Here is a 27,856-nt window from a genome sequence, read left to right on the forward strand (position 1 = left end):
AGCTAACCATACACCAGTCACTGTGTGAGATGCTGGGTCAGCAACTGTGAGCTTCAGTTCAGTATTTGCTACACTAAAAGGTGGTATAAATTAGGGCATCCATGTTGTTTTCAACTATAAATAGTGTGCAGTTACTCAGTAATGCAGCCGACTGCTAAACTGTTAATCCAATTTAACTGATTAGGCACCTGAACTAGCAGGACCAGGATCAATTTGCCTGCTAATTAACTATTATTTGCATTTTTTAAAAAAAGCATGTCCATGATTGATTGTCTCATATATAACTATCTTATTCCATTAAAAGATAAATAAACCAAGCAGAGAATATTCTTTTTGGGAATAACTGGCTGCTGCTGATGTTTTATTTCCCCAATTTAATAAAATGTATCTGCCATCCTTTCTTACTGGTAAAAAGGAAGAGAAGTGATTTCCAGAGCATCCCTCTCTTCCCAGTATTCCTCCCTTAATTATCTCGCAGGACTGTGCATACAAGCATCCAATCAGCTGAGTTGGGCAGCCTCTAAATTGCCTTCCCACATTCCTACCTTTCCTTATTTCTCCTGACTTGCTTGGCTTATCTTCCACCCTTTTTTCACAGTGTAACTCGCATATTTCAGAGTCACATGGAATTCATATTATAGATGCATGTTCTTGGTCCACTTCAGCCCTCTAGAAATAGGATCTCTGGGTAGAGCTTAGGAATCTGAAGTTGCCCTACACGATACAATTCACATGCACAGTGATGTTTGTGACCCACCGGATCTGCCAACTCTCAGATATGACCTGAGGTCTTCCTTCCCTAGAACCTTCCCTGACCTACGTCATCTTCTAGGATTGGCATGCACATCCTGCCCACTCCCACAGAAACACCTACTGCACTTACTGTCAGTCTCACTAAGCAGACATTCTAGGCCCTTGGCACTGGGTAACACTTGACTAGCTACCGTTGTGTACACCCATCTTCCACAACAGAGAATAAGCCCCTCAAGGATATAAACCACAACTTTGTAACTCTTAGTCTCTCCAGAGCCTACCACATAAGTATACAGATGTTATCATTGATTAATTGATTTAATCCAGCCCCAGACTTTCTGGAGAAATGCCAAGAATCTAAGCAAATTGAGCAAATTTGTTCCCCTTTTCAGACCACTGACAGAAAGGTTAAGGAAATTGCTAAATGATACACAGATGAGATTTTTAGATTATTTTAAAGTCTAGCACACCAGAGGTGCAAAATGAAATGCCTACACAATTCAAGCAGGTGACATAAACGAGTGGAAAGAAGGCAGTAGGAAGTGCTAGAGACTGTGGCAAACAAAGGGCACATGGCCAAATGTATTAGTCTGTTTTCACACTACCAATAAAGACATACCTGAGAGTGGGTAATTTATAAAGAAAGAGGTTTAATTGACTAACAGTTCAGCATGGCGGGGGAAGCCTTAGGAAATAATCGTGGCAGAAGGGGAAGCAAACACATCCTTTCTCATGTGGCAGCAGCAAGGAGAAGTGCAGAGCGAAGTCAAGGGAAGGGGGGAAGCCCGTCATAAACTCATCCAATCTCGTGAGAACTCACTATGATGAGAACAGCATGAGGGTAACCGCCCCCATGATTAAATTACATCCCACCTGCTCCCTCCCTTACATGTGGGGATTATGGGAACTACAGTTGAAGATGGGAGTTGGGTGGGGACACAGCCAACCCAAAACCATATCACCAAAGCAACAGGATAAGGAGCTGCTCATGCTCTACTCATGGGCTTGGGAGCCAGGACTGCCAGATATTCGGATTTTTTTCCAAGTGATACTAAAAATCCAGGTGTTAATGTAAAAGCTCCTAGTTTTTTAAAAGTTGGCATATAGTTCAAATGAGTTTTTTTAAAGTAAAGCCAAAATTTGAAGGCCAGATTTGTCTTAACTGGTAGCCAATTTTCATATCCTACTATAGACCCAGGCAGGGCCCTAGCATACTTAATAAATATATTTATTCCAAGAGTAGGCAGTTAGAGAAGAGTGCATATCTTAAATTATTTTAAAAGATGCAGTAGGAAAATACATGCTTTAGGGAATTTTAGCCAAAGATTGGGAAAGACTCCTTTCTCCGTGCCAGATTTAAATGAAATACAGGGTTTTTTTTTTTCTTTCTTCTTTTATAAGGCAGTTACTGAAAAATTCAGGATTCTAACTGTCAAAGAGAAGTCCAAAAGTTTCTAAAAGTCTCCCTTGCTTCTTTTCAAAATAACATTAAGTAATATTTTTATATTACCTGCAGTGATTTCTCAGCCCTCTGTTGCTTGGACTTCCCACCCTTTTTTTTTTTAGACTGAGTCTCGCTTTGTCGCCCAGGCTGGAGTGCAGTGGTGCGATCTTGGCTCACTGCAAGCTCCGCCTCCCGGGTTCACGCCATTCTCCCGAGTAGCTGGGACTACAGGCGCCCGCCACCACGCCCGGCTAGTTTTTTGTATTTTTATAGAAACGGGGTTTCATCGTGTTAGCCAGGATGGTCTCGATCTCCTGACCTCATGATCTGCCCGCCTCGGCCTCCCAAAGTGCTGGGATTACAGGCTTGAGCCACTGTGCCCAGCCTGGACTTCCCATCCTAAATGGCTTATTTTCTAACCAAAATGGGATCAGATGATCCCATATGAATACTATTGTAATGTGTATGTTTATTTAACAAGATATTACGGATAACTCCATCATGATTTTAATATCAACAGGGTATTTAACTGTAGAGGTGGTTCATACTTTAACCAGTTCCTTAATGTTGAATATTTTAGGTCTTTCCCAATTTTTCACTGTGGTAAACAATTCTGTTATAAACATCCTTGAATTGTAGCAGAGCTAAGAAGCTAGCTGAGAAAGGGGAGTATCAGCCCACTGTATTCTCTTCTTTTATATGGACAATAAAGTTTGCTTAATTGTATGTAAAACACCTCACATAAAAGGAGTCTTGAAGAGACAGAACCCCCTTTTAACATGTTCACCATCACTGACCCATTCCACATAGAGGTCCTCCTGCTGTTACTTATCTGATACGTATAGCCTAGAGCAGTTATACAGTTAATTCTTTAAGATAAATGCTTAAATATGGAATTGCTAGGTTTAAACAATTTGGACTGCATTACAGAAATTAGCAACTGAGTAAGTGTCCATCTGTTTCCATAAGAAAAACAAAACGGGAATCTCCTTATACACTATTATAGGTATTTCAGACATATCAGAAGAGAGACTTCATTAAGTTGTAATCATTTTGTAGCATATTACTTAACTTGAAAGGAAATGCGATGCAGTTTAAAGGGCTAAATTTGCAGATGTTAGCTTAGCTTCAACAGGCCTCAGTTTGAATCTTGACTTGAAATCACAGCATGGAACCAGTGTCTAGCTGGGAAATCCCAGGCAGGACACTTTTGGCTCAGCCTCAATTTCTGCATGTAAAATGCAGACAATAATATCAGCATCATATGTTGGGGTTATCAGATAATGCATGCAAAACATTTAGCAAAGAGACTAGCACATAGTCTTCAACAGACTATAGTTGTAGAGTGTATCCACAAAATTGAATCAAATTGTGAAACTATAACCAACCTACCCTTTGGTAGGTTTTCTCTAATACATTTGAGTTTCATTAACGTTTCCTACGCACTTTCCTTAAGGTGTCACATTTTGGGGAATTGAGTTAATTTGTTTAAATTAACTTACTTATTATTTCCAATTTAAAATTAAAATACTGAATTAAAACAAAAATATGTTCAATATAATTTTTTCCTCTAAATAGATATAATCTATTTCAAATAAGCAACTTTTACGTGGATCTAGAGTGTGGAATGATAGACAGTGGAGACTTAGAAAGGTAAAGGGGTGAGAGGGGCCTGGATAATGAGAAATTATTTAATGAGGACCCTGTATGTGATTCTGGTGATGGATACACTAAAAGCCCTGACTTCACCGCTATGCAATATATCCATGAAACAAAATCATACTTGTACCCCTAAATGTACACAAATTTTAAAAATAGGAACAAAAAGAAAATTGAAATTTGAAAAGAAGAATTTTTGCAGGAGTCGTAAACAGTTGACATTAATTGCTTTATTTGTACAGGTGGTCACAGATTCATAATTAGTAAATGGAAATATACTTAAAAGTTCATCAAAATATGCCTTTTTTCCCCTATGTATTTGGCCATGCTTGCATCTACCACGTCACTTTCAATCGTGGCAGCCTTTCACATGAGGTAGGTAGTTTATGTCTACAGTTCCCACAGGCACATAGATTTCCTTTTTCTTTCCAATAGGCGCCTCAAGAAAATGAAGCTTTGGTTGTTTCATCAGCAGTGGCTTTGATGAAACTTTTGGCTCACATATCCATTAACTGACTCAGTAAGAAAACATCTGCATTAACAGGACGATTTTCAAGACTGGAATGACTTTCTTGTAAGTGTACTAAACAGAATGCCAAGCCCACAGGAAGCACTGGCAATACAAAGTTCGGGGTTGGCCAATTTAATCCTCAGTGCTTCTCAGGCACAACTTAATTGAGGAAAACTTCACAGACAGATGGAACAACAGCATATATAAACTCTATATGAATATACATAACATATCTAAATCATTCCTCAGTCATCTTCTAAGTGTCCAGGTCATGGAGAATAAAATGGTTATATACACAATTACAGCATCAGAGGATTCTGCCACTTCCAGTGTACTTTGTGATGGGTACTGAACCTTTCTTAGCCTCAGCTTCCTCACCTATAAAATGGGGTGAAGGGAAACGTAAGAAATTACCTCTTTATTGAAAGAATTAAATAAAATGATAATTATAAAAAGTGCCAGGTCTGGAACTTAGAAATCATTCAGTCAATATGAGCTATTAACAGCTGTAAAATATGAGAGCGCCAATCATTACATTGCTCTGTGGCTTCCCTGCTCCACGTAATTATTCTGATGTTCTGTGCCCTACACCAGCCCTTCCTGTCCCCTTGTTCTCTGCATCTCTCCACTGTTCTTAGATCTCTCAATCATGTGCAAAAGTGAAACGAAATTTCTATATACCAAGATCCCCATGGTATGACATAACCTAAAATATGAAATTTATATTTCCTTCAGGTATTCTCTTTTTAAAGACATGACATAATCTATGACATTTTATTACCATTATTTTTATTCATATGATAACACTTTGCCTTTTCCCCCAAAGGTTTCCTGGACCTTACTTCATCTATCTTACATCTTATAAATCCTTACCACTGAATGCTTATTTTCCTAAGCCCAAATCTTTATCTTCTAAGTCCTTTCTTGCCCCTATTTGTTCATGATGCAATAAAAGGTCAGCAATGAAATTACAAAATGCCTTAAGTGAATGTTTTAAGTGAATGACTATAATTTACTTTTTAATTTTTGACCTGTTATGGTCTCACTTTTGAATATTGCAGAGAGCACTTTGCTGCTTGTTTTACAGGGCCATTTCCTTGAAATGTGATTACAAGCTGAAAGAGAAGTCCTAGGGGATTACTTAATGTACGTCCTTTACTAATTCCAAGGACAGTCAAAAAGTTTTCAACTCAAAGGATGATTATTCAAACTGCCCACACCAACCAAGGTTTAGTGTTCATAATCTGGATGAAACCATTTTCTTGTTTAGAGTTCAAGGGATTAAAAAATTATTACTGTCTCTAGCAAGAGGTTGCTTGGGAGCTATATCGACTGGCTTGTTTCCTAAACATATTGGCTCCACAGTGCTACAAAGACTAAAAAGTGTTTTCCTCCAGCAGCTGGGCCAAGAAAAATTGAAAACCAACAGGGAGACAGTATGTCAGTTTCAAAGATACAGGTATTATAATAGCTGTGGTTTTAAAACACAAATCCTACTCATTTGCTTTGTGGGAAAATTGGTACAAGAATATTTGATGGCTGAAAGACTGAAGAGTACCAAGGCCCCAACACAGGAGCCGAGAGTCTGGAGATGCCAGCTCCTGGCAGGGAAGAGACCTTGGAGCCAGTTCAGCTTTTAGCTCTGTCACTGCACTCTGCCATTTAGTTCTGGTTGGGGAGAAGGCAGAGACTGCCTGAGCTGACATCTCTCACTGTGATTTTCACATCTTCAAAAAGAACAGCAATTTCTCCATTATGGTGTCCTTTAAGATTGATGTCATTGCAACACCTGAGACTTGTATTATCTCATGACACAAGGGTGACATGGTAACAAAAGGGCTCGCAGTCACGCTGTTTGACTATCTTCACAGTTAGCCCTAAAGGCTTCAGTCTGGGACAATTTCTGAGTTTCTTACTGATAGTAACAGGAGGCAGACAAATGCCTAGATAGATTGTGGCAAGTCCTGGCGAAACCCCACCTCCAAGTTGCAGACAGTTTAAACCCTGAAAACCAAGCCTCAAGTTAAATCTTCAGACTGGATTGAGACCCCACCTGCCCGTTTGACACATTTGCCTCTGATTGATCCCCACCCTTCACCTATTTTTCATATACCTGCCTTTTCCTAATTGGCTTTCTACACTGCCATGTCCACCTTTGAGTGGCATCTTTGCTTTGACCTTTCTGCATACTCACAAACCAATCAACACAAACTACCTCTTCTGAGCCCACAAAGAGCCCCAGACTCAGCCATATTGAGAACTTTACTGCCTTTGAGTAGAGGGACAACCCCTGCTAAAGGCTGTTTCACCATTCAATGAAACTCCCACCTTGCTCACTCTTCGAGTGTCTGTGTGCCTACTTCTTCCTGGTCCTGAGACAAGAACCCAGACCTAGTTGACCTAACAAGCAAAAAATCCCTCATCATTATGCTGACTGCTTCCAATGTGAGGATTTTCCCCTCCACTCTCTATTAATGAACTCCAAGTCTCTTTATATTTATACCAAAACATAGGCTCTAGGTACACCAGGATATATTTGGTGATTGTATCCACCAAAACCAAGCAGCTGAACTCATTCATTCAACATTCCACTAAAATTTATTGAATCTCTACCATGTCCCAAGCACTATGCTACAAACTGAGATGCACAACTCCCTGTGGTCCAGAATTAAACACTGTCTGTGGAGAGGTTCCCAGCTCGTGAGAGAAGGCAATTTGAATCAAATACTTATACAATTGAATATGAAGCTGCAAATGAAAGGTACCAGGTGCTCTGGGAACCAGCCCCCTCCTCCCCAGGAAATGGTTCTCAAACAAGATGTAAGGGATCAATGTAAGTTAATTAGGTAAGAGGAGGCAACAGTCTTCCAGGAAAATGGATAGTGTGTTGAAAACCTCTACAGAAGAAGAGAGCACAGTGTTTGTGAGGATATGAAAGACCAGTAAAGCAAGGTATGAGGATGAGAGGGAACATTGTGGAAATTGATGCTGGAGTCACAGGCAGAGATCAAGCCTTAAGGAGTTTATCTTTATCCTAAAAAATCAATGGGAAGACAATCAAGGGTTTTAAGCAAAATGATGGCATGATCTGATTTGCATTTTAAAAAGCTAACTCAGGCTACAGCGTGGTAATGCACAGGAGAAGAGGTCAGATTAGATACAAAAATCCCAAAGATAACTTTTGTAGAATTCTAGGCAAGAGGCCATTATCATTTGAAATAAGATGATAAAGACAATGGGAGAAAATAAGAGGTGGATGTGAGAAAAAGAAATTATCTTCACAAGTATCAAAATGTCCTTCAGCTCCATCCAATAACAATTTCTTAACAAAAATGTATGTCTTAAAAGAGAATAAGAATAGCCAAAGAAACAAAAACAAAATAACTACATGCCCAGAACCAATATTGTGGCTTGACTTTTAAATCGTACCATCTTTTTATTTCAGGATTAGGATGAAGTCCTGCACACTTAGAGGGTGACTGTCCACACACCATCACACACGCCACGCTCTATCGTGAACATCCAGGACCTTTCCTTCTTCCATCGCTGTTGCCTAGACTGACCTAGGTTGACGTAACTTGATGCCATGTGGGTGCAAAGGCTTTGGAAAAAGCAGCCATCCATTTCATCATTCATTCAGTACATTTTAATTTACCACCTGCTATGTTATGTGCCAGACCCTGACTATGTGCTGACTTCACAGGGCTCACAGTGTGGTCGGCAGAGAGCATATGAGCCAGTAATTGTTATTCAATAACAATTATTGAATTGTTATACAATAACTCTTATTCAATTATATTAAGAGAGATATATACAAATTTGGGGGGCAGAAAATAGATTTTTAATCAACATTGCTGGGTGGTTGAGACTTGGGAGAGGAAACTGGGAAGGTTTGCAGAAATGATGCTTTGGTTGGATCTTGAAAAATACACAAGAATTCATTGGACAAGGATAGGAAGGGCATTTTGGGCAGAAGGAACAACATGTACAAATGTGAAGACAAAACGAGAAACACGAATTGTTCTGGGAAATGCAAGTCACTTAGTAAAAGTAAAAGGTAATGAGGGGCTAGGGGCCAGGCACGGTGGCTCACGCCTGTAATCCCAGCAATTTGAAAGGCCATGGGGGACGAATCACTTGAGGTTAGGAGTTTGAGACCAGCCTGGCCAACATGGTGAAACCCCATCTCTACCAGAAATACAAAAATTAGCCTGGCATGGTGGTGCATGCCTGTAGTCCCAGCTACTTGGAGGCTGAGGCAGGAGAATCACTTGAGCCTGAGGGGCAGAGGTTGCAATGAGCGGAGGTCACACCACCGCACTCCAGCCTGAATGACAGAGTGAGACTCCGTCTTAAAAAAAAAAAAAAAAAAAAGTAATGAGGAGCTGGAGGAAGCAGATGGATGGCAATTGGTAAGCCTATATTCGCTGACATTCTCAGAGAGTTCATATCATGAAGACCTTGTGTGCCACTCTAAGGGGTTTGAACTTTATCATACAGGTTGTAACCAGGAAGGATGAACCCGCTCAAGACTGATCCACTGTCGACAGGAAAAAGAAGTGGCCTCCTATAGAGCTGCTTGGAAACCAGATGGGGCTCAGCACCCGAGGCCCTCAATCCTGGTCAGTAGCAAGGCTTGGATTCTCACTATTCTCAGCAAGCCATAGAAGAGACTAGCTCTTCTGCAACCATAAGCTGATGCAATAAATCCCGTTTGTGTTCCCCACCCCTCACCGGCTGCCTGAGCTCTTCTGTAGCTGGGGTGAGGTGCTGGCAGTGCTCTGGGAACTGGGCCTGCAGCCTTCCTCTTCCAGTACTGCTGTGAGTCAGGGAAATGATATGGAGAGAGGATCTGGTGCAGCAGCCTCCAGGCAGGATTCAGCACAACACTGGGGAGTGATCCTTGCCTCGGGCCTCTGCCTACCAACAACTGGGTTTGTTACTGGGAAAACACAAAACATTGCACAACCCAGCAACAACAGTAAAACTGGTCCTCTTAGAATTTCATGCGCTTTGATTTTTTTAGGGCTTGTGCCCTGTTTCTCTTGTAGAGTCTAGAGTGCTTGTGTTGAGTAAAAAGGAGATGCTCCAACACTCAAAGCAGCTAAATGTCCTCTTTGCCATAAAGACTCCATGTAACTGTGTGAACACTCGGGATTTTTCTCCTCTGTCCCGAGGTGGTTGTTTGCTTTCTTTTTTTGGGTGTCTTTCTAGAAGATGAAGTGCATGTGACAGGGGCTGAGAGCACCCATCAAACACACAAGCTCTCAGCCACGAGCAGCGTCTCCACAGCCCCAGCTGAGCGCAAGCTCCTGGAGGGCTGCCTGGGGGAGGCAGACGTGGAAGTGCCAAGGTGACCAGATGGTTCCAGGATCACAATGTCTTTATTTTTAACTGTTTGCCACTGCCCCCGGCTCTGGAGTACTGTCTGCCCCAGACAAGCAGGAGAGAAGTGGAGGGGGGCAAGCACTGATTTTCAGTTGGGGTGTTCCTAACTGAGCAGTAGGGATAGAAGGTGTGAGCCTGGGAGTGCTTTTATAAGTTCTTTTCCTTGTAGATTTTATTTTTAATTTATGTCTGTGACCTGCCAGGGAGAGGGGAGAGAGAGAGAAAGAGAGATGCTGTTGAGCTCATGACAAAATAAAATAAAATGAAAAAAAAAAAAAAAAAAAAAAAAGCCCACCGTTTCTGGCCATCTATGTCGTTCAACTGTATCTGCAAGACTTGTACCTGAGTCACCCATCATAGCTACACTGGCTTTCCATTCCCTACAAACACTAAGTTGATAAAACAGGCCAAAGCCACAGTTCTGCCCTATCTTAGTAAGTATGTGATAGCTCAGTCTCTGAATCGCCCCCGGGGAAGGGTTGGTGCATCCCTGATTACAGAACTACAGAGCCCAGTGTAGTTTCAGGTTCCCTTTCTTAGAGGGTAGAATTTCCTTATTTTGAATAATAAAATGCAACAGCATATCTACTAGCTGCTCCTTGTCCTTCAGGAGTTGTCTCTGTGAATGCTGCTTCAGCCGACTTGGTGAGTGTGCCATTTAGCCACTTGCTCATCTGCATGGCAAGTAGTTAAGAGTGACTTAAGAAATGTCACACACACCAGTTTACACTTTATAACAACAAAATTGGCAGAGGGTGGAGGATGTCATAGGAAGGCAAATTCATAATAGTGAACTTTTTTTTTTTTTTTTTTGAGACGGAGTCTCACTCTATTGCCCAGGCTAGAGTGCAGTGGTGTGATTTTGGCTCACTACAACCTCTGCCTCCTGGGTTCAAGCAATTCTCCTGCTCCAGCCTCCTGAATAGCAGGGATTACAGGTGCCTGCCACCACGCCCAGCTAATTTTTTGTATTTTTAGTAGAGACATGGTTTCATCATGTTGGCCAGGCTAGTCTCAAACTCCTAACCTCAAACGATCTGCCCGCCTCAGTCTCCTAAAGTGCTGGGATTACAGGCATGAGCCACCATGCCAGTCTGTGAGACATTTTTGAAAGTTCTTGAATTAGTCTAGATAACAGATGATAAACCTTGACCTAACCTAGTGGCAGTGAGGTAAGAAAAGAGGGGAATGATTCAGGAAATACTTAAGAAATAAACTTGGATTTGGACAGTGAAATTCAAACATAAGATCCTACCGTCCAGCTCAAATGACTGAGTAGACAATAGTGTCATTACCTGAGATCAGAAATAGAGGAAAAGAAGCAGTTCCCAAACCTCTAGAAGTCAGAGGCTCTGCCTTCTTCTGACCAGTACCCTTGGAAGCTGCCAGTTGCCAAAACCTCCAGCGTAGAGACTGGGAACTTGAAGTCAATTATTTTAACCGGATCTCTGGATATAGCTCCATCCACCCCCATTTTCATCTCTGCATCCTGCATATTAGCAGCACATCATGTTACTCCTTATTATCTTCTGGTTATTGCCAACGGTGTCCCACAGTAAGAACTGCAATACCCCTTTCTGGCTACTGGCTGGACTTCCTTTTAGCCCCCAAAGCTATGTTCACTCCCTATCCTATCCGTAGCCAACCCCTTTCCCCATTGTGTTGGGCAAGTCTAGCTTTAGGGTCAGTCTCTTCAATGTACTCAGAAGTTCTGAACCCTGAAGATAACACAGTAGAGCTAGTCAGGCTGTGAGTGATTAAAAAAATGTTCTGCTAGTTCACCTGTGATCTAAGAATTTTTGACCATCAATGGAAGGAAGACAATGAATTAGAAGGAAGATAGTGAACTGATCTGAACATAGACAAACACTCTGAAAACGTTCTCTGTACCTATTCATACATCTTGAATATTTGACTGAATTAATTAAGCCAGAGAAAATTCAGGGTTGAAATGATACCTCTCTGTAAGTTAATCAAATATGTTTATGCATTTAAGCGACTCCTAATAGAGTTTAAAAGTACAAGTGAGCATATTAATAGAAATGAAACAGAGGCTTCCTAGTATCCAAACAAATGCTCAAAACTAAATTAAAATAGGATGCAAATTCCTTCCTACACTTGGACCTTTGTCTGTAAGGGCAACCAAGATTAAGAAACTAATCAAATAAAAAAAAAAATAAATAAAGGTATACCAGGTTTTTCTGCAGGGAAACACCCTGTCATGTCAGCAAACCTAACAAGAAAATGTTACATGGAACAGTAACACCTCCTAAGAAAAGCTATCACTCCCATCAGGCCTACGGGATGAAATGTGACTCAGTGGTAACTGGTGTCACAAATTCTTTTCAATTATTCCCAGGAAGCTAGAATCCTGAGCCATAATCAGCCTTTGTACGAAATTTTACACACTGTCAATAATTTAGAAAGATCTACACCATGGCAAGATAGAGCATTCCTTTATTTTCCATTTTGTTCTCAACCACAGACAACCTGCAAATTTTCATTAAAGAAATGTCTTAATTTTTAATTATTTCTCAATTTGAAAAACAAGACATCTTAAAGTTCCCGTCAGCTATTCTTCTGAGCAACTCCATTGCACTACCTCACTTCTAATCAATTGTTTTCCTTTCCCTGTGAAGATAACAGATCTTTGGACATCCAGTGATGATCCATTTTCCTGCTCTTCTCAGTTACAGAGTCATTTGAAGAACAGTGGATATCAATTCATTGTTCAGATCACAATCTTAATTCACTGGAAGTTAATGATTTATTTCACCTTGCTCTTTTACTTTACTGCAATTATTATCCAAATATAATGAAACAAAGACTATAGCATTTTCCATTACTACTTTATGTTTTCCAAAATCCCAGCTTCAACATCTTTATTTCTTTTCACTGTCCTGGAAGATGGATTTCACCCCTTTTTAGTGGTGTTTTAGTTTTTGTTTTGCTCCATAGGTTCCTGGCATCACCCAAATGCCAAAGCAATGCTAAAATCCATACACATTTTGAGAGAAAATAACAGTACCACATTTTCTTAATCCAGTCTGTCATTGACGGACATTTGGGTTGGTTCCAAGTCTTTGCTATTGTGAATAGTGCCGCAATAAACATACGTGTGCATGTGTCTTTATAGCAGCATGATTGTACCCTATAACATAAAGTATAATAATAAAAAAATTAAAGTAAAAAGCAAAAAGAAAACTAGACTTGGAATCAGAAAAAAAAAGAAAATAACAGTAATAATATTATCATATGTTTTTACAGTGCATTCATTACAAAGCACTTTTTTTTTTTTTTTTTTTGAGACAGAGTCTTGCTCTGTTGCCCAGGCTGGAGTGCAGTGGAGCGATCTCCACTCACTGCAAGCTCCGCTTCCCGGGTTCACACCATTCTCCTGCCTCAGCCTCCCATGTAGCTGGGACTACAGGCGCCCACCACCACGCCCGGCTCATTTTTTTAAATATATTTTAAGTAGAGACGGGGTTTCAACGTGTTAGCCAAGATGGTCTCGATCTCTTGACCTCGTGATCCGCCCGCCTCGGCCTCCCAAAGTACTGGGATTACAGGCGTGAGCCACCGTGCCCAGCCTACAAAGCACTTTTAAACCCATTATCTCATTTTAACTTTGTTACTCATGATAATAATATTGAAATATAAAGGCCAGGTATTATTTGTCCCAATGTGCAAATTATAAAATTCAGGCTGAGAATGGTTCCATGACTTGTCTAGGATCATAAGCGTCATCATAGAAAGGCCAGGCTTAGGATCCAGATTTTAAGACTGCAAGCCCTAAATAGTACTCCAGTGTTAGCATTAGGCCAAGAGAATGGCAGGGCGAATTACCTTAATTATTCAATAGTAGTGGAACCATGTTCTAGATTCCTTTAACAAAGAAGCAATACAAGGTTTCCCCTTTATAAAACTCAAAATAATGCAAATGCTCTTATTTCTCCTTTCAACAGGGGACACCGGGAAGCTCAAAGCCAAAAAGAGACTAGAGTATTGTATGGGAAACTATGATATTGTATAGGATTCCACATCCTGTATATCTACACTCTATTTTTTTCTCCCAAAAAGCTGCAAAAGAAATTTCTTGGCCAGGTGTAGAGGTTCACGCCTGCAATTCCAGCATTTGGGGAGGCCAAGATGGGTGGATTATTTGAACCCAGCAGTCCTAGACCAGCCTGGTCAATGTAGCAAAACCTTGTCTCTCCAAAAAAAACAAAAAACAAAAACAAAAACAAAAATACAAAAATTAGCCAGGTGTGGTAGCACATGCCTGTTATCCCAGCTACATGGGAGATGGAGGTGGGAGGATCACTTGAGCCCAGGAGGTGGAGGCTTGCATTGAGCCATGATCATGCCACTGTGCTTTTAGTTTACCAAACAGAGCAAGACCCGGTCTCTAAATAAAATAAAATAAAAATAAATTTTAAAAATGAAATTTCTCCATTTCTTATAAGGGTATTCTTATAAAAGAAGTGAAAAACCTTAAAATGGTTTCAAGATGACTGAGTGATAAGAATGAACTAATCCACTAGAACCCACATCTTCTAAGGAAATAAACCAGAGAGTAAACACTAAAACCTTTGAAATCAGACAGGCCAGGTTTCACATCCCAGCCCTTCCACCTACCAGCTCCGGGACCCTGAATAAGGTAATTAACCCCTCTCAGTCTTAACTTCATCCATGAAATGGAGACAATAATAACAGCCACACAGAGTCACTGTAAGGGCTGAGAGAGAGAACATGTGAAGAAACTGAGGCAGCCCATACAGTTGACAAATGCAAGGCATTTGCCTAAAACTGGAACACTGAACTTCCCAGGCTTTCTTGCAGTCAGACACGTCCATGTGACTCAGTCCTGATTAATGATATGGGAGCAGGAATCTGTCCAACTTTCCTCTTCTGCTTACTCCTTCTTTTTGCTGGGATCCTGAACCAAAACTGTGAAGTTCCTTGGCCATCAGCTAAGGAAGTTTGAATAGCAAGACAGGGGTCTGGGAGTTTGATGGCACACTATGTAGCCATCACTGAGCCTTAAACTACCCACCCTTAATTCCTTATTGCTTGAGATAAATAAGCACCTATTTGGTTCTGCCCCCAATCAGGTTTCTGTTATAAAGCAGCCAGATGCAAGCCTAACAACAGAGCCTAACAAAAGTCCAGCAAAGATCAATCCCCACCAGACATTAGACCCCTTAGTTTCCTTCCAGCCAAAAAGATATATATCAGGGGAAATGATTACAATAATATGAATAAGTTGAAAAAAAAAACCTACCAAATTCTGTAGATTATATAGTATGATCCAAATTTTATCAAAAGAAAAAAAATTGCTGTGAGACTCAGGGATATCCAGGAGCTCAGAGAATTCTATTAAGCACATTACTGTGAAGGAAAAAAAAAATGTATATTTTCATTTTAACAAGGCTATTTTGACAAACTACTCCAAAATGTCCTGCTGGGTTTCCCACAGGCCAAGGACGCTGCAGGTCCAGGCTCAGTGGAACATGACAGGAGCCTACGGTCAATCTAGGAAGCTGGAAATGAGTGTCTGCGTGGGGTGCATTAATGATGTTTTGTGATGCTTTACGTATGGCCTTGGGTGAACATGCTGACGAGAAATGAATAGTCGTTTGTAATTTATATCACAATGTAAGAGAATGGAGAGCCAACCGTGTTTTTATAACACCAAAAGGAAATATTTTTCAGATGGTATCAGCACAGTTGTGGTTTCTAACATTCCTGCTACTCCCTCACTCATTTCCATGGAAATTTGTGTTCTTCCTGGGCAATATATCTTAGGCCAAAATAGGGTTCATTCAATAATTCCTGCAAACACTGGACCATGCAGGCTTAAAAGGGGCAGTTCCTGGCTAAGCAGAAAAGAGCTGGTCCCAACACAGGGGATTGGGAGCAGCTATTCTCAAAGTGGGAATGCTAATACCATCGCACTGTCCTCCCCAAATACAAACACGCACACACACATCACGTGTTTTAAAAATCCTGTGTGAAGGTTAAAAATTCTGCCCTTCATGCCTAATAATCTTCAACAAATATTTCACCAAAATGCACTTATAGAGCCCTTTGGAAACAGCTACTTCTGAATGTCCTGCTTAGTTTCCTACAGTTCAAGCAAGGGCACTGCAGGGGTCCAGCCCAAGTGAGACACAGACAGGAACGCCCTTGACAGACATGAGTGGTTGGAAATGAATATTTATACTGAGTGGGAAGCAATGCAGTGGGCGCAAAAGGGAAAACCCTCTTGTTCTCAAGAGCTCACAAGATGCTACTAAGACAGCAGATAAGGACTTTTAGAACACAAAACACTGTCACATGGAGGTATGAAGTTACGTACGCAGCATTATGTGGCAGAATTGAATAAATCTGAACACAAAGTTACAGAAAGTTGTGGAAGGTTCAAATAACAAAGAACTAACTAAAAGGAGTTTGATGTGGAATCTCAATGTACAGATATTTCGATAGTTACCTCCTGCGGATTCACCGCCCCAGCCCCTACAGGACCTGTTGATATTCCCTAATGTACCAGAGCATCTCCCTTCTTACATTGCATCTTGGTACCAACAACAAAAAAACAATAGTTAAAAGTAGGCAAACAAATAACATTGATAATGATGGCTAACATATACGGAGCATTTAAGGGGCAAGTGTAAAGGTACAGATGTAGAATCGAGATTGGAAATGAGTGACTTAGCATTATTTCACTGAAACTCAGGGAAAGGAGTGAAGCTTTGTTTATGCTGAAAACACTGAGCCTGGCCCACTCACCTGCATTTCTACCTCATCTGCACACACTATTATCTTCCTGCCGGGAACATGAATGAAGCATATCAATTAACTGGCAACCTTGTTGGCTAATAACAAACTAGAAACATTTTGCTAAGAAATAATAATGGATGAGAGCAGAGGGAAAACACCACTTTTCCAGTGATACAAACTGGTTTACCAAGATTTCTATGAATTAATTAGTCATTTCAGATTCTTAGCAGGAAAAATACATACATATGCAATTAAAAAAAAAATATCTACTCATTGAATTGGTTCTGCCTTTTGCGATGGTTGTGCCCATACACAATGATGTAATGACTTCCAATTCCCAAGAAAAAAGCATTCTTCCTTTATTATTCAAGGATGTTTCCTTGGTCTTGCAACTGGCACAAAGAGGCACAGAATTCATTTGCACACACTTTACAAAGTAAATATTTCTTACAACCCTATTGCTGCAACCGACAGCTAACATAGGAGGCTAGTGTATACTTTTTAATCGTCCTTTTAAATGTATTTTCTAATGCAAAGTTAGAATTCAGTTGGTATAACTAAAAGTCCTCATCTATAAAAAAAGCTACTTTGGATTTCATTTAAAATGTTTCTGCGTGAGGAACTGTTAAAGGAGATTGCTTCCTTATCTCTTCCTCATGCCACAACTAGTTGGTAGCAGTTTTTGTACATAGAATATCTTGTGGATTGGCTTGCTTAACCTCTATGCCACTCTCTTTCCAGTTTCCTGATGAAGCGTGATAGTTAAAAATGGCCTTTCCTGGACTTCTTCACAACTAGTGTTCTGGATGCAAATCATTTCTCCATTAGAAGCATTTGAAGAAGATTTGAAACGATGAGGAGAATTGGAACTCATCTTCTTTCCCTATTTCTAATAGAAGCAGTTGTGGCCATGCTAACAGCAATGCAAGTTAGGGCTTCCCAGTCCCTAGACCACAGTTATAGCAGTAGGCTCTTGAACTCAGTAATTCTAGGAACCACCTTTGGCTCCCATTTCTCCATTCTTTCAATGATTTTTTTAAATGACATATGCCCTATATGAAATATCTTTCTGCTAAAAGTACCTACAGAGATTGCTGTACCTTACCAAAACCCTCACCAATACAATTCTATTCTTCATGACTCAGCCTCAAGATACTAAGTATGAATCAGCACATTAACACCAAACATATAATGCTTTGTAGTTTATAAAGTACATTTATTATGCATTACAGTCGGGTGCGGTGGCTCACGCCTGTAATCCTAGCACTTTGGGAGGCCGAGATGGGCAGATCACTTGAGGTCAGGAGTTCGAGACCAGCTTGGCCAGCATGGCGAAACATGCTCTCTACTAAAAATACAAAACTTAGCTGGGTTTGGTGGTACATGTCTGTGATCCCAGCTACTCAGGAGGCTGAGGCAGGAGGATTGCTTGAACCTGAAAGGTGGAGGTTGCAGTGAGCCGAGATCATGCTACTGCACTCAAGCCCAGGCAACACAGTGAGTGGGACTCTGTCAAAAAAAAAAAAAAAAAAAAAAGAATATTTCCATGCATTATCTAAGTTGATCTTTTCCACAGGTCTGTAAGGTAAATAGGACAAGTGCTGCTCTAGCCATCATAGAAACAAAACAGCTGAATCTCAGACGACTTAGGTAATTACCCAAGGAAATTAGTTAGTGAGAGATGGAGACAAAATTCAGTTCCATATATTATGACTCTTAGTTATTTCCTTTGACACTTCGAAGCCTCCCAAGAGCAGATGAAGAGGAGAGAGAAAACACGTAGATACTGGCAATAAACTAAAGCTTCTATTTCCTATTTCAAAAATTAAAAGAAAAACCTTATCACTACATTTTAAAACCATTAAACTAGACTAAAATAGCTAAGGATGAGCTAGTCAGCATGGCTATTTCATAGAGAGTGTGACTTTGGATCTGGCAGAACCTGTGTCTCAACTTTGTGGGATTCCTCCTTTAAAGTCTCATCGACTATTAACAGAGATACATGAAAGATTCAGTCCCACCTTCCAAGGCTCAAAATTCTCTTTCTGTACAATCATCTGAGCAAACCAAGGGAGGCTAAAAGAGGTCTGGGGGAGGCCACAATTCATTTCTGAATTTTTCCCTAATTGCAATTTTGCCTAAGATCTCCCCTCCCCACAGCTAGGGTTCCTTCCCTAAAATAAAATTTCCCTTTTCCCCCCACTTGCTGCCTACATGTATGTTAGAAAAACATTTTATTTCAATGCTCAGAAAACCAAGAAGAGATATTAAGTAAGCAAAGCTTGATTTAGACCACTTCAAAAGTGGTCAAGTTGAATTATTCCTCTCCATATCCACCACTCCTCCATTTCACAGGAGTAATCTAACCACATTCAAGTGCTCTAAGAAGCAAACTTCTCATCATATGGTCCCCACTCCTTGAGCAACATCAGTCCTAAGAAAACATTCCAGTATCACACAAATCCTTACGGGCATTCCACAGCCAATCTCAGAACACTAGAATTCCACAAGTGCCTGATCATTCATTTCTTGCTTCCTTCAGTCTCATAGGACTCAAATCAGAAAGGCTAGGAAAACTGTAACTCTATAATAACCTGCTTCCACCCTTGCATAAAAGACTATGTGATTTATTCACACACACAAATGACAGATATAAAGAAAAGCATTTAAAGTTAAGAGAGAAGAAAGAAAACAAAAAGTCGATCTGATGAGTTAGGCAAACTCATTTATCCCTTTTCTATGACAGCAAGAAATTTAAGAAATTATATTGAAGGCAACCAACTCTATACTAACCTGAGGGAAGAGAGAATAAGTTGAATTGTCAATGGTGAAAGAGTATAAAAACTCCCCATCATACCACATGCTCTTCCCCATAGGGGAATTCATTTTAGTCATAGCAAAGAGATGGGCAGGGTCGCAACAGTCTTCCATTTGTTTCCTAGGAGAGAAAACAGAGAGAGAGAAGAGAACAGCTGGTTAAATGAGGAGCAGATTCATTCACTTGTCATTCCCACAGAGATGTGCCGCCTTACCTCAGTGCCAGCTCACAGAAGCATAGCATCTCCAGGGTGATTAGACTACTATTAATTCACTCTTCTAGCCACCAAAGTGCGTGACTAGAATATTTCACAGTTTAAAAAAAAAAAATGTTTAAGAAAAATACATCAGCTCTCAGATTCAGGTGAGATATGTCAAAAGACAAAAATAATCATTACAGCTGCAGATATACTGATCAATTCAAATATCCAGGTCCAGAAAAGACTCGGATAGCTAACTTTGGAGACTGTTGAGCTATTCAGCTACAGCAGAGGTGCATCTGTACCTCCATTAACAATCAGGTGGTTAAATTCAGTGAAAAGAGACTTCCTGTGAGCTATATGGCAAGGGAATACACAGAGTGACCCTAAAGAGAGTGCACTCCCCCAAACTGGTGACAAGATAGAGAACAACCCCTTGGAAACCTTTTGAGTAGAAATAGAATGAAATGAATGATGAGCTCTCAGACACTGGAGCGCAACCTACCTTCTCACTGCTAAACCTCATAGGCCTTTTTGGTTTAGCCTCTCAGAAGTGTTTGGCCTCTCAGAATGTTTGACACCATGATGAGCTCTGTGTCTTTGACAGAAGTGTCTCCCAGCTCCCTCAGTGTCTGAAGCCCCAGCATCACTGGGATAAACTCACCCTTCCGGGCTGGCTTGCAGGCTACTTCCCAGGTAGCCCCTCAAGTCTAAGCCATGTTTGTTCTATGGGGAAATCTTTATATGACCCTCCACTTAATAATCTACCAGAAATAAATTCCACTTACTCATGAGTGAAAGAGCTTATTCACCACTTCCACCTCTAGGAAGATGAATAAAATTGCTGGCATAAACCATTTCTGAATGACCTCATGCAGAAATGCTCGCTCGACATCTTTAGCTGAAAGGGGACAGTGGAGTGGGGGACCTGACTTCAAGTCCTGCCTTTGCAGCTTACTAACTCCATGACTGGGCAAAGAGACAGGGCTGCAGAATTGCCCTATGAGACTTTCGTTGAGAGTCCACTGAGAAGGTACTGGTAGAGCACACAGTGAAAGTTCAATACGTGGTGGGTGTTCTCCTTCTTATTGTTACACTGTCCCAGCCTCATTGTTGCCAGGAATCAGCCTAGTCAGTAAGGCTGCCCCTGCAGGGCAGGCTTCCTCAGCCTACCGGGGAGGTACTCTTCCCACCACACTTTGCCTCCCCTTGCACTCTCGAGATCTTCGTTGGCTTTGCCTTCACGAAGGTTTCAATGGAAAGAAGGACAGGAGAGAAGGGCTCAAGGCAGACAAGGGGAGAAGAACTCGGGAAGAAAGTTTTCATCTTATCAAAGTTGCTAGACCGAGTGTCTCTTCTTGCTCCTACACTAGCCCTCCGTTTCTTATCAGCTGCCTCTCTCTTTCCTCTTCTTCTCCACCGTCATTCATTTTTACTGGTGTTTTGCCACTCAAAAGGTGGCTTCCAGAGATGGTAAAGGTTTTTTGTTGTTGTTCTTCGTTGTTGTTGTTGTCCTTGTTTTTTGAAACAGGGTCTCACACTGTTTCACAGGCTGGAGTGCCGTCACTGCAACCTCAAACTCCTGGGCTCAAGCGATCCTCCTGCTTCAGTCTCCCAAATGACTGGGACAACAGGCACGTGCCACCACGCCTGGCTAAGGTAAAGTTTTATACTGGACTGCAAACATTTTGTCAAAAGTGCATCCTAGGCTCTTCTTGAGTCAACAGAAAACACGTGGACATGGTTTAAGACTATCTTTAAAAATAAGGATAATTATCATGAGCATGATGCTAAACTTTGGGGGAGGATAGGCTAAATGCTTAGTTCCTATCCCATGTCTGCTGATATCTTAGATTTTTTAGTCCTCAGAGCAACCCTAAGAGATAATTAAGGAAATGCTTTTTTATTATTATTATCATCATTATTCCTCCCAATTCTCATCTGAGGAAACAGGCTTAGAGCGGTTCTAGGACTTGCTCAGGTAACAAAGGGCAGAGTAGGAAGTCAGGTCTGCAGCGTCCAAGCTTTCTCCTCTTTGCAGGTTACCTACTCCGAAGCATTTTGATTCATTTGTATCTTTCTCTGCCCTAAAAGAAATGCTGTGTAAACACTGGCCAACTGCCTGCAGTACACCAGGTGCCTTCACAGATATTTTTCTATTTAATTCTCACAGTAACCCATGAGCTGGATGACTTTAAGATTCTTTTCTCAAGTAATTTATCTCAGGTCACATAACTAGTGAAACGGTGGGAAAGAGCTTTGCTCCCAGGTCTTTGTACCTCATATCAGGTACTTATTTCCAACAAGTCCATGGCTCTGGCCTCCAACCAGCTGAACGTGCCATTCAGTACAAAGTGCTACAGGAGGTTCAGAAGGAAAATCTGTCACAGCCATGTAACACTTTACATTGCCTAGTACCTGGCAGCTTGCAAATCACTTGCATATTTGTTTCCTCTTTGCATCCTCAAAATAGCCTGAGAAGACAGGTTACATTATTCTGAATTTATGGACAGTGAAACTGACGCTGAGACTCAGAGACTTGTTTAAGTTCATTAGGTTAGCAAATGTTTTCTTAATTATTGATAAAATATGTATTAGATGATGTTGAATCAAATTCTCATCTCCTTCTACAGCATCGCCATGCTAGGGCAATCATACCTTTTGTAGGGGAAACCAAATATGCTATAGAAAATACACAATTTCACAAACGATAGAAATATTGTAAAATCCAAGAGGTATAGCAAATTCACAGTGATCATACCACTCTTTGCAATATGAGTGGTTTTTCTATCATAAACTCTTAAACTTTTCCCTTCATCCAGAATACCTCCACATCTTCCCTCTGCCATGACCATCTCTAGGGGGTGACTGAAAAGAAACCACGATGTGGAAATGTGTATGCATATCCCATGTGCCTGAGTGGGGTCCTCATTAGCTCATCAGCTACACTGGATATGGTAGCAGCAGCAAAATCAGGAATAGTACTAGCACTCTAGTACTACCAGCAGCAGTACTGATAGCAGTAGTCATTTTAGAAGTCGTAGTAGCGATTTTTATGGAGTTCTTACCTAAAACTGTGCTAAGTTCTTGGGATATAAAATTGAATTTAAAATCAGATCTTCCTTCTGAAAACATAATCAAGAAAAGGGGCAACCAACAAGCAAGTGACTTCCTGTGTATGCAGGGAGATGTGACCAAAGTCACAGCAGAGGTGTGCACAGATGTCTGTGGTTGTTTGGAAAAAAGAGGACATTAAATCACATCCAGGGTTCCAGGAAGGGTTTCCTGATCTGAGATTTGCAGCCTGTTGTTTGTGATGTCTAGGAAATTGTCGGATTAAATAATGGACTTCACCGCCATCCAACCTTCAGGTAATTCTGGAGCAGAGCTATAGATCAGCTTTTAGAATTTTTAGCGAATTTGACTCCTACCTCCTTTTTCATGCTTTGCACTGATGCTGTGTATTATTTGCTTTTCTTTTGTGGCAGACAATAAAATCAGAGGATCAAAAAAGCTAAAGCAATTCCTTTTTCATATTCAAGTTCAAACTGCCAGATCATTAAGTTTCAGTTGCAGGTGAGTTGAGAACTGGAATTAACATGTAATTGCTTTTTATTTGAATTCAAGCTTCAGCAACAGTCGTAGCTAATGACGCTATAACTGCAGCATAAGGGTAAATACTTATGAAGCCTGGGAACCACTTGCTAGAACCTAACTCAGGTTCTCATCCCTCCTGATGGAATTCATAAGATCAGTTAAGCCAAGAAGCCCTCATCTGTTGACTGCGCCTACTGACTAGGAAGTCAGATTCTGAGGAAACTTAACAGGCAAATAACGGTGAAAATCCAACCACTCAATTAACAATGCCTAGGATCAGAATGAACTTTGTTATGACCCTTTGAGATGCCATGTTCCATGCTTTGGTCACCAGACAGGAACAAGGTTGGGAGGCTGCCACTCCAATGACTGATACTTTTGTGCCCCTTCCAAGGGATAACTGAATTTGAGACAGGAGGGGTGGGCAAGAATTCTACCTCAGTCTCAGCATGTGGCCAGCATCTACTGTTACACTGTAGCTATTTAGACTTAGCTTTTGGAAGGTTAAATAGTCAGATAGACAAACATCCAAATCAATGCCAGTGCTGGCATCCCTGAACATGCATGTGACAAATGATCAAGTGACCATGTATGTCCCCTTCATATCTAATCAGGGTATCAATGTGAGCAGCACAAACAGGGAGTGTCATCAGAGTTTATTGTTTGTAAGCGAACATGCAATCTACAATTTTTATACGCAACATAGGGGTAAACAGTGACCATCTCTTTATGAGCTTTCTATGTTGAAATTCTATCAGTCAAGTGAAGTGTAAGTGAATATTTAATATTGCAAGAAGAAAATGCTGCAAGGGAATAAATTTATTATGAAAGTTGTTAGTTTTATATACAAAAAAATTATGAGGAATTATTTACTACCTAGGAGAGTAAATTGTCAGTTAAAGGAAATATTAAGTCAGAGCATGTCTGGAATATAACCTTAGGAAAAATACCACATCATTATTCTGCCAACTAATATTTATAAAATTTTAAATAATATAAAGCAGAATAACAGAGTTGAGCTTAAATAAGTCAGGTCTTCACAGAATTATTTTACATACTGACACTCAAAACGTTAGACAAAATAACCTTGAAGAACTATATTTAATTTTACATTATTTAATTCCATTAAGACAATGAGATTTTCAAGGAAAAAAAAAGTCCTAAATCGGAACTCTTCACATCTTGTTATAAAGAACTGAACGTTAAATATTAAATCTGCCCTCAAAAAGTTCCATGAGGAATAAATACTCCAAAAACAATATCATGAGAAATCATCTTTGATCCAATCACAATACAGAATTCCTCGTATCCCTCTTCCCTGCTTTATTCTTCTCTCTAGCACTTAAAACTATTTATATGCTATATATTTAATTTATAGTCTTGTTTATTTTCTATATCCCTAAGGCCCAGAATATAGAATCCATGAAGGCAGAGACTTCTGTCTTCTGTTCACTGTTGTATCCCCGTTTCCTGAAATGCTGGCTGAGACATTAAAAAGGTGCTTAATATTTATTGACAACCTAGATGCTCATCAACAGTGGATTGGATAAACAAAATGTGACATATATATGGATGAAATATTATGCAGCCATACAAAGAAGGAAATCATGTCCTTTGCAACATGGATGCAGCTGGAGGCCATTATCCCAGGTGAGTTAATGGAGGAACAGAAAACCAAATACTACATGTTCTCACTTATAAGTGGAAGCTAAACACTGAGTACACAAGGACATAAAGATGAGAACAATACACATTGGGGAGTACTAGAAGGGGGAGAGAGAAGGGGAGAAAAGAACTGGAAAACGACCTGTTGGGTACTATGGTCACTACCTGAATAATGGAATCATTTGTACCCCAAATCTCAGCATCACACAATATATCCAAACCTGCACATGTACCCTCTAAATCTAAAAGTTGTAATTATAATAAATAAATAAATAAATACCGATTGAATGAATAAATAACAAACAGGAAGAAAAAAGACAGTGTTAGAGAAAGCAGAGAATTGCAATGTGCATTTTGCTTCCATAGTCAAAATTCAAATTTAAGAAGTCAATTCCTTATAGTTTTCTTCTGTGTTGTCTGTTTTGGGACTAAGAAACAAACACTTGTCAAAATAATTGCTTTAGACTGGCAAACATTGTCAGTAGTAGAAGATCCAGGATTTGGGGCATTTGCTGAGCAGTGAATTCCAGTTCCTGCCACTATGTGCTAAATGTTAGTCTTGTTAAAGTAGGCATGTCTGTAGGACTGCAGACACACAGATGGAGACCACAGGAATAATCCACCAGTGGATGGTGCTGAGAAATTACTTTTCCTTCACTATATTGTCAAACTTCCAAATGTTGACATTGAAAATGTTTGGTAAGGTTTCAAATGTAATCTTGTCTCCCCAAAGTTCTTCCTATTCTAGTGATATCTGACTTGTCAATTATTGATTTTAACATTTGGCTTTCAGCCAAAATGTGTATCTAATGCACTTCCTCCAGACAGCTAAATCAATAGTCCTTATTGTAAACTGTCCTGAGCTGAGTTCCTAAAATTCCTTTTAGACTACGACATGTTGACTCTTTGGGTTAATGTCACAGAGCCTGAGATTCATGACTGAAAATGTTCCCAAGCCTCAATATCAGAGGATGGTTTTGAAATTGAGGTAATAGATATAAATCACTTAGCACATTATATGACCTTAGTAAGTAATTTCATTCTCCTTCTTAATAGTTAGAGAGAATACAACTTTGTTTGCTTCACATAATATCAGTTTGTAACTTTTTCTGGCCATAATTTTTAATAGTTACCCCTTCTATTCTCAAACACGTCCCTATTTGAATAATAAGTTGTATGTTCACCATATAAAGAGTGGAAGCTGAAAAGTTAAGCATCTCACAAAAGGGGGCTTCTCTTTAAGTGAAGAATCTGGTAGCCTAGATAGGAATCAGAGAAGTTTCTTATTCTAAAAACTAAGTGGCAGATTTCACATGAAAAAGTAGAGTCTGGGCCAGTATATGTTTATTTTTTCCCCTGACTTAAAGAAATCTGTCTGAAATAATCAATTTCAAAGCAGGTGTTTTTTTTTTTTTTTAAAGGGTCACTGTTGGCTGAGGGCCCAGACATATTTTCTATATGATCTAGAACAAGAAGTGGCAGAAGCTGCTCTGAAGAATTTCAGTGAATATTTATTTTCAGTCTCCCTGTTTATATCTACTGGTCTATGTAGCTAGAAAGATTCTAATATTGTGTTTTCAGAATCAAGCAGTAGGGTCTTGCTCACGGAGGAGGAATGGAGGCAAGTGGTGATAAAACTGCCTCTGGGGCAGACAATACTTTTGCCCCAGGTATTGGGGCAACTGTATTGGTTCCCTGCAGTAGCTTACATCATTGATCGAACAGGGCGAAATACACACTCCATATCGAGATTTGTATTCATGTTATTTTTCAATCAAATCTCTTAAATTGTATGAAGGAGAAGTACTTTCATTACATGATTGCTTTAAAATAATGTTTTCTACAGAAACAATAAAAAAGTCTTTTCAAAGATTAATCTTCTGGATAATTTGCCAGAACTACAAACACAGAGAAAAACAACTCTTATCCACTGTTTAAGCCAGCAAGTAGTCTTGTATTTAGCAGTATTTTATTTTTCATATTTGAAATGACTGCATGATAAAGGAAATGTGTTCCAAAGAAAGGCAGATTAGTGCCACGTGTAATTTGTGTTTCTCTAGTACAGGCAGAGAAAATTGAAAGAAGGAACTTTTGAAACATAAATATTTCAAGGAGGATCTGTTTTTTCTAATACACATTTGTTTTATAATTTATTGAACAAGGTACACAGAATTATTTGGATTGAAGAATATCAATGTTTCCAGGAAGGATTTCAATGAATGCTTATTTTCTGTCTTCCTACCCAGGCTTACTGGTCTATACAGCTAGAAAGATTCTAGTATTATCTTTTGAGAACCACTTATTTGTTATTTTAGTAGCTGGAAGTGACTGGGCCTATTCAGGCTGCACTCATTCAATCAATCGACAAACATTTGCTGAGCAACGTCTATGTGCCTAGTGCTGTTCTAGGCACTGAGGATAAGGCCGTGAATAAACCAGGGGCAGAGGTACAGGGGACACCTTGCCCTCCTAATTCTAATGGAGGAATCAGAAAAACAAAATAAATAATTTACTTGGGTGAGCTGAGAAAGATGCAATTTTTAACAGAGTGACTAAGTCAGTCCTCACCAGGTGACATTTGAGTAAGGACCTGAAGGAGGTGAAGAAGAAAGCCATATGAATATCTGAAAGAAGAGTATAGTGGAGTCAAAACTCTATCTGTTCCCTCATAGGGTCCTGGCTGGGTCTGAAAATTAAATTGACACATGAGAGATTAACTGGAGAAAAGTTTTAAAATTTATTTAGTGTAAGTTTTACAGGATATGGGAGCCCTCATAAGAAAAGTAGGACTCAAAGATGTGGCAAAACATACATGCAGGCCATGCACTATGGCTCACACCTGTAATCTCAGCACTTTAGGAGGCCAAGGCTGGAAGACAGCTTGAGCCCAGGAGTTTGAGACCAGCCTGGGCAACATGGTGAGACCTTGTTTCTACAAAAAAAATTTTTTTAATTAGCCTGATGTGGCGGTGCATGCCTGTGGTCCCAGCTACTTGAGACGCTGCCTGGAGGATTGCTTGAGCCCAGGAGTTTAAGGTT

The 27,856-nt window shown here is 40.1% G+C and overlaps 1 protein-coding gene across 2 annotated transcripts in view; it reads right to left on the bottom strand.

The window, feature by feature from the left end:
• The window catches only part of ST8SIA1 (ST8 alpha-N-acetyl-neuraminide alpha-2,8-sialyltransferase 1), a 142,941-nt gene that overhangs the window by 74,819 nt on the left and 40,266 nt on the right, over nucleotides 1–27,856 (bottom strand). The window contains exon 2 of one of the 2 annotated variants that reach the window (XM_007967886.3): nucleotides 19,332–19,476. The exons of the other annotated variant lie outside the window; for it this stretch is intronic. Coding sequence (XP_007966077.1) covers nucleotides 19,332–19,476 — 145 coding nt within the window. The remainder of the gene's footprint in view (nucleotides 1–19,331; nucleotides 19,477–27,856) is intronic. 2 annotated transcript variants of the gene reach the window in all.

This window comes from Chlorocebus sabaeus, chromosome 11 (assembly GCF_047675955.1).
Source record: "Chlorocebus sabaeus isolate Y175 chromosome 11, mChlSab1.0.hap1, whole genome shotgun sequence".
Lineage (NCBI taxonomy): Eukaryota > Metazoa > Chordata > Mammalia > Primates > Cercopithecidae > Chlorocebus > Chlorocebus sabaeus.